We start from the raw sequence: 7,856 nt of genomic DNA, 5'->3' as shown, positions 1-7,856 counted from the left end.
AATATGAATGTCAACATAAAAAAGAAGATTTTAGGGGTTTTGTTAAGTCCCGCTGATTTCTGACTCTCATTCATTCAGCCCCTTTTAGTTGTGTCTGTTACAGTCCTACGCTGTCTTTTCTGCAGCCTTCTCTGTCATGCATATTTAAATCTACATTACATACTTACCTCAGCTGAAAGGAGGGATTTTTCAGTCCATTCCCTTTTTTGATTTTGTTTGATAAATCTAATCGGTCTCAGTCTTTATTTTTGGATTATTAGCCAATGCTATCAGGATGCTGGGTAGAATAAAAATTACAAAACCTTTATTTCAGTTTATTTTGAAATCAAGGTAAGCTCATATAAGGAACAAAGATGTTTAGGCCTTAGACCTTACCATTTATAGGGACGGCAGATGATGGTCTCAAGTGCTCATGTTAATTAATGTGCTTTGTCCCTTCTTAAATAAAATAAACATAATGGTATTATGCATGAGAAAACAAATGTGTTGCTTTGGCAAGACCAGTATCTTTTTACAAGAACCTACGCAAGACCTTTTCCACTATTCATGGCCCGGTCAGGTTTTATAAAAGAAGTCAGCATGCCAGAAAAGCTACGAAGACTTGAAGACTACTTGACAGAATGCACATGATGACAGGTAATGCATCAAACTTCAAGACAGAAAGACAGCATGTTTTGTAATTTTACTGACAGATATAAATTACACCAGTTTATTTAGCTGAGCAGTGATTTTGATTTATATAATCCTAAAGAAAGTAAATCCGGCAGTACCACAGCAAACAAGATATAGGATGAACAGGTTTTTGGATATTTTTGTTTGCGTATTTACTTGTGAATATTTGTTACATCTATATTGTCTACAGTCACACAGCTGGGTGTATGGGCTGGATTGCTCTGCCCCTATCTGCTCACTGCAAGCATCCCACAAGACTGTAGGGAAGACCAGGGTAGCCTCTCCCGCTGCCCCTCCATCTCCCAAGAGAAACTTCTTGACCGAGTCATCCAGCATGCTGAGCTCATCTACCGTGTCTCAGAAGAATCATGCTCTTTGTTTGTGAGTAACATTACTCCAAAATGAACCTTTGCACTGTATTGGGAAAGAAATATTTTAAGTGTTCGGACGGCCCGTTGTCTCCACAGGCACTTACAGTGTACAGTAAAGACATAGATTTCACATGTGTATAGCCTCAGAAGAAACTAAACCATCACATGACAATAGCACAGAAAATGATTTTCATTGCGCCAAGAAAGGGAGGATTCAACTGAAATGATCATAAAGACATTGCTCATCAGTTACAGTCTTAACAGTGAGCCCGATATTTCCCAAGCTATGTTATTTTTTAATATGAGAATATAGCACTCAATCTAGCAAAAATGAGTTCTACAGTGAGAACAAATTCTTTTTCACAATATGCTGGACCAAAAGCACTGACACTTTCCGTTAGATACTGTGTTATTTGCTTTTGATACTGACATGATCATTGCCTCACTGCCAGGCTTCAAAGTAATCTCTCTTCTGAGCCAAATATGTTTTATTGAAGCAGGCCTACACTGGAGTAATATGAATGTGATAATGATATACTGCAGCAGTGAGAGCACAGGTTTTGCAGCCTGTTGAATCCCTTTCCCTCTACGGCTCGCAATCCAAAGTGGTCTTTGAAATTGGATGATGTACTGAGAAAACGCTGCATGGGGTATGAGAACATGCTGGAGAACAAAATGTGTCTCTGCTGTGTCTCCAGTGGCCAAGATTGGTGAAGCTTTTGTCGTTGTTTTCCTGATGTGTCTTTTTCTGTGTCTACCAATGTGTCTTGTTATTCTATACCTATGAGAACCAAAGGTTTTCAAAACAGTTCGAGACATCCACAAAAGTGTCGCTCGCCTATATCTTTAAGAAGCTATTTTTTAAGGTTATGACTAAAGTGTTACCATTTTAACATATTTCCTAAAACCAACATAATTCCAAAAACAAACAAAGACTGGAATGCTGCTGCTCATGGCCTTCAGTTTTGAATTTGAAGAGTAAACTGAACTAAAATTGAAAAATCAGAATCATCATCACAGGTTTTGTTGTGTATGTGTGTTTTCATATGTTTTTTTTTTTCTTTTTTCCCCATGTTTGTATTTGGATTTTAGGAGGCGATGTTTGTCCCATTTCCATTACAGCTCCAGAGTAACCAAGCTGGCTATACATGCATCACCAAAGCCTTACCCCTCCCGAGCTCCAAAAGTGAAATCCAACAGATATCTGTAAGTACATGGCCACTGATCACTGAATTTATTTCCTTTTTCAGCTTTGGTCTTAATCTGTTAAAGGTTCAGTAGGTAACTTTTAAAATAATAACCTTTTCGCAAATTTGGTAAAACTGTAACTGTTACTATCTTGACTACATGAGACAGATAATCTGTACAAAAATCAGGTTCTACTAGTTCTCCTGATGCCATTTTTAAGAATTCACCACACCCAAGTCAACAAATCCCAAAACAATCAGAGCCAGAAGGAATCTCTAACACAGTGTCAGTCAGTGCTCGTGCACATGCTGCACAGGCCGTGTCCTCGCACATACTTTCACTCAGTCAAGATCAATGTCTTCACGCAGCATGCAGCTTCAGGAGTTTTGGAAACACAATGGCTGAGAAACAATCATCAGCAATGAAAGAACTGCCCATCCCTCCTTTGCCAAAAACAGCATTAGGTGCAAACCACGAACACATCCTTGTGTAACAGAAGCCAGACGGCTGTGCAATGAGTAAACCCCACTCCCTGACACCTTAAGAGACGCACTGGGGACTGACACTAGTGCACGTGGGTTTTAGCCTCCTTGCTAGCACGTCCGCCTCCTGTACCAAGTTCTCCCGTTCAGTCAGGAACCTGCAGTAGTACAACCTCATGGAGAACCATTACCTTTGCTCCACACGTAGCTTCAGGCCTATTATGTTCGATGTCATGGCGCTCACGAGTGGCAAAGCGGCATTATAAACAGCGGGGGACTTTAGAAGGGGTACAGAGGTGTACTAGCATCTCATCCCACTGTTAGACATTGTCGCAACTACATCAGAAGCCTGGGGCACCCCGCCCCCGGGTTGCGAAGCGAGAGGGGCAGGGCGTGGTATACGTGGGATGATGTTACGCGGGCCAACCAGCTCCCTTCTGTGAGTTTGGTGGGAGGGGCTAAGTGGAGTGATACAAGCAGCAGAAAGAGACACGGAAGGTTTTGCATTGTATGTTCAATTGTTACCGACCGTTAGCGCTTTAAGAATATGTGTGTACACCTCTGCTTTTATATGTCAATGCATATGTGTGTTGTGTCTGTCTGTGCATCTGAGTGGAGTTAGTAGCTCTTGTGCATGTCCATTTGCATGTATAGGTGTGTGTGTATGTTTATGTGCGTGTGTGTGTGTGTGTGTGTGTGTGGTGGTCTGCTCACACATCACTTTGAAGCCGCTTTGGTATTAAGAACCTAAGCTTTCTTTTTTTTTAAATAATAACTAAGTGTGCAAGTGAACCTCTCCTCCTTATAATGCTTGTTAGATCTCATAAATACACTTTTCTGTGTAACATTTTGAAGAAAAATGTTCATCTGTGCCTTTTGATGTTTTAGTACCCAACCTTTAAGGCCAAAGGTCAGCCTGATCACTAGGGTAGAGACAAGATTAAGCCAGTTGGCAAAAGGCCAATGTAGGGTGATTTGGCTGATGTGAGCGGTTATCTGGTTAATGGAAAGTTGTTCATTAATCCTCCTTCAACTAACAAAGACCAAGTATATGTGGCAAAAGCAATTTCTTTAAGGACTAACTTTTTAGCTATATTGAGACTGCTGGTTGAAAGTCATGCCATCACCATAATAGTAAATGTGATCTTTGAAACTGCATATACTGCAAGGCTATTCTTTATGTTAATCATTTTCCTCTGCCCTTTCTGTTGAAATATTGCCTGCTCTGCTGTTTAATGGCTATTTGTATGGTGGACATTTGCACTTGCTTTAGAGTGTGCTCTGCTTAGGAGAATTTAAGCAGGCTCAAGTGCTTCACCAGTGACGTTTCAACCTACTTTGTTGCTGAATGTTTTGTAGCTGAAGAGCCTTTGATCAAAAGCCATGCTGTTATTATGTTCTTATGTTTTTTTTATCACTTCTGTTTTTTATTACTATCTTATAGAAATTCTCCCCACAAAGACTTGAATAAAGTGATGTCAGTTCTACTTTATCTTTCTAATGTTTTGTTGTGTGTTTTTTTGTATTGTATTTATATTCAAGGTTCAGCTTTTGTTCGAGGTTCAGTTGTTATGTTTTGGGGTTTTTGTGTTTAAATTCACTTATTCTCAACACTCAACTCTCCGCCTGTGTACCCTGCAGGACAAATGGTTGCTCCACTCTGTGCTGATGCTGGTCCAGTCATGGATCGAGCCATTGGTCTACCTTCAGACCACATTGGATCGCTACGATGATGCTCCTGACATGCTGCTCAACAAGACCAAGTGGGTCTCTGAAAAACTGATCAGTCTGGAGCAAGGGGTGGTGGTCCTCATCAAGAAGGTGGGTTAAAACACATTTGTGGATTATTGTTATACACCTAAACACAGATGTGAATTAGGACAATTACATGTTGCAAAAATATTTTGAGTTCCAGTGTAATTATTGTCCCAATCAAAATAATTATTAGATACTAGAATTTTACTTCTTTCACTTTAAAACCCATGGTAGACAATACACACATTTTATTCTTATGTTTTATTTATGCCATGTTTCCAAATGGTTGCTGTGCAGATGTTGGATGAGGGAATGATGACAACAAGCTACAGTGAGCAAGGCGTCTTCCAGTATGATGTGCAGCCAGAGATGTTGGAATCTGTTATGAGGGACTACGCCTTACTCAGTTGCTTCAAGAAAGATGCCCATAAGATGGAGACTTTCCTAAAGCTTCTCAAGTGTCGACAAACTGACAAATACAACTGTGCATAAAACATAAATTGCAGCTTTTAAATAATACAGTGTTTAGCTTGAAATTAATTCCTAAGGTTGGTAGCCATGCACTTATAGTTATGACCATGCCTTGGGCGATCCAGCCTTGCTTGCAGTGCAGTACATTCTTTATTGATTGTTTTGGAACACCTTCACACAAAAATAAGTAGGTGTAATGCTGTGCCCTTTCTTCGTCATACTGCATTTTATATTCCCCTGCTCAGTTGTTATTTTAACCCAGCAAAGGCAACAGAGGGCAAATTCCCAAAAGATTATTTGCGTGTCGAGCTGTCAAAAGAAATCTGCATATCCCGCCATTGATTTCCATTTCCTTTGTTCTTAACCGGAGTTTGTATTCCTCTCTGGCTCTTGCAGTGTTTTGATTATTCCCACGGCCCCCAGAGTATTCAGTGTGACTCCCTTTTAAATGGAGTTAGTTTCACTTCTGCATTAGTGAAATGAAACACTTCACTGGAGATGGGAGTCAAACAGAGAGCAATCACTACTTAAAAAAGAGACACATTTTGATTGGTGAAAGACAGTGTGAGAAATGAAGAGAGAGAACAAATAACAGCTAAAATGAGCGGCAAATCTTCTCTGGAAATTTTGGTTGGACACAGATTTAGATTTGATGAGTGCCCATGGAAGAAACATGAATATTTCTATGCCTAAATGTGCCTAATTCAACCCGAATGTAGTAAAATAAGTGTAATATTCACTTTAAATGATCAAGGCATAGACAGTTTCAATTGTAATTGTAAGATGTTATTTATATGTAATGCAGAATGCAAACTATATTTTGCTCTTATGTGTAAATAGGTTAAGCCCAATGTACTGCATAAACCTTTTAGTCAACTGCTGTTTGATTTATAGCTCTAATAAAGAAAGAATAAAAAACTTCGGTGATATGATTTATTTTTGTAAGTGAGTGAGTAAGTGAAATCCGCATCGTTATCCTACTCGTCAGGTAAAGTTTCTTCAAAGTCAAGATTAAATCCAGTGCAATTTCCATGTTCACAATTATGCCCTTTCCACCCCAAAACACAAGAGGGCAGTAGTGCTCTTTCATGAAGGTTATCTTTAATCACTATATTGTCTATTCAAACTGCCATGCAATTTATAAATGTGTGCATGTTTTGTCTTTATTTGGGAAGGGGGCAACTAGCAACTTAAATAATTTAATTCCTCTTTTATTTTCTTTAGATATATAAGGAACTAAATGTAGGATAATGGAACATGTGAGCCACATATGAATCCTCTTTTCACATAAAAAATACAATATACTGTCACAAGTCTCTTGATCCATGTGATCCCAGTGGCCAAAATAAAGCACCTGCACTGGTTATCCCACTTACAGTTAATGGGCTTGAAATTGGCAGCTGCATTGCTTGTTCCTGTTTACATCTGCCACCACACCATGAGACAGGGAAACAATAAAGGAAGCAGTCGCCACAAGCATCCCTCCCCCACCCGATCTCAGGTTTCTTTTCTCTTGAGTGTACTGCTGCATCCTCTGCTCTTCCATCCTCTGCAACCATATCAGAAGATGTAAATCAGCCTTGTAGTTGCCACGGTGAATCGAGTGTCAGAGTAGGGAGATGGTGTCTTGTGGTGTGGGGGGATGTTGAGGCAGGATGTGGGAGGGGGGCCTAGTGTCAGCAATGTCAGGTTCAGCTTCCTGTGGCCTAATCACTTCAGTATGGGGGCTCAGGGGAGACTGGGTAGCCTCTGCTTTGCTCTGCAGGGCTGCAGCTTCACAGCCTCAGCCTTACAGTGTAACCCTCACCTTCCCTGGTTCCTGGTTCCTGACAGCACGCAAGTAATCATAACCGAGGTAAAGCCCTGTGCCCCCACCCACTTCTCAAGCTTTGAGGCCATAAATATTAAAGATTGGCTGTAAGTAGTAAGAGGAGGGATGGAATCAGAGGAGGGAAGAACGATGTTAGGGAGTGGAAGGGGAAAGAAGGACACAGGGATGTAGGGAGGGGTGTGGGGCCTGGGTGATTTCACAGTCTAACTATTATAACCTGAGGAAAGGAAATCTAGACTGCTGGGATGCATAAGTGGAGCAGAGGAGGCAGACAGAAAGGAAGAGAGAGAGGAAAATAGCAGGAAATATTCAGAAAATGAACTGAGAGAAGGAGGCAAACAGAGTTAAAGGGGGCAGTTGTTTGTTTTTTGGTGATGGGAAATGTGTCAATCAAATACAGACAAAATATAGCAGGAATGAGAGACAGGGAAAGATCCAACCAAAATGATTCGGAAAGAGTCTGAGCACAGCTCTGAGCAGTGTGACATGCAGGGAAGTAGGTTGGATCTTGAGAGAAAATGGATGGCTGGAAGGCAGGTACACAGCTGGAGGAGTTAGGCTGGGAAGTTGTGTTGGCTTGATATGAAACCAAGACTCAAAGTACGAAGTCCTTGAGCCTCCACTGGCTCGGCTGGCTCCTACACTGTTGTTTTGCTTTCATTTATGCCTCAAAACGACAGCTTGGAAGGACCTAAAACAGTCTTACAGCCCCTGTATGATCTCCCACACTGAGAACCATGTAGCAACATCTCTGTGCCTTTCCTTGCTCCTCAATTTCTATGCTTTAATGACATATTTAGGCTGTAGCAAGAACTTGTTTGCTTATGTGGAAGCAAAAAAGGGGGGATGAGCAGAGGTGAGAGGGGTAGGATGGCCTTTCCTTTGCTCCTAGCTTCTGACAACTGAGGCTGCAGCTTTTGCGATACAGCCATTTCTCTCTATCATACCATTGCAAACTGGAGGGAATTTGTTAGGGCCATCAAAGAATGGCATAATGTCTTATATAGAGCCAACCAACCATTCCAGGGCACAGCACATGCAGCATGTCTTTGGCTCCTCAAGCAAGGCATCTCTTGAAGGCTGTGA

General features: G+C 41.0%; 1 protein-coding gene across 1 annotated transcript; it reads left to right on the top strand.

The window, feature by feature from the left end:
* The first annotated feature begins 606 nt into the window (after positions 1-606).
* Positions 607-5,852, top strand: smtla (somatolactin alpha). Its single transcript, XM_038692346.1, has 5 exons — positions 607-636; positions 863-1,053; positions 2,136-2,249; positions 4,355-4,534; positions 4,766-5,852. The coding sequence occupies exons 1-5, from the start codon at positions 621-623 to the stop codon at positions 4,958-4,960; spliced, it is 696 nt and encodes a 231-aa protein (XP_038548274.1). The 5' UTR covers positions 607-620; the 3' UTR covers positions 4,961-5,852.
* The last annotated feature ends 2,004 nt before the right edge of the window (positions 5,853-7,856 follow it).

Source organism: Micropterus salmoides, unplaced genomic scaffold (assembly GCF_014851395.1).
Source record: "Micropterus salmoides isolate LMB-PRFRI ecotype aquatic unplaced genomic scaffold, ASM1485139v1 Ms_hic_scaffold_3, whole genome shotgun sequence".
Taxonomy (NCBI): domain Eukaryota; kingdom Metazoa; phylum Chordata; class Actinopteri; order Centrarchiformes; family Centrarchidae; genus Micropterus; species Micropterus salmoides.
Note: the sequence above shows the minus strand (reverse complement) of the source record. Positions and strands in the feature narration are given on the sequence as shown.

Coding starts and splice junctions, on each gene's coding strand:
- smtla (XM_038692346.1), top strand. Junction 1,054..2,135: donor AAGAATCATGCTCTTTGTTT/GTGAGTAACATT, acceptor TTTGGATTTTAG/GAGGCGATGTTTGTCCCATT. Junction 4,535..4,765: donor TGGTGGTCCTCATCAAGAAG/GTGGGTTAAAAC, acceptor GTTGCTGTGCAG/ATGTTGGATGAGGGAATGAT.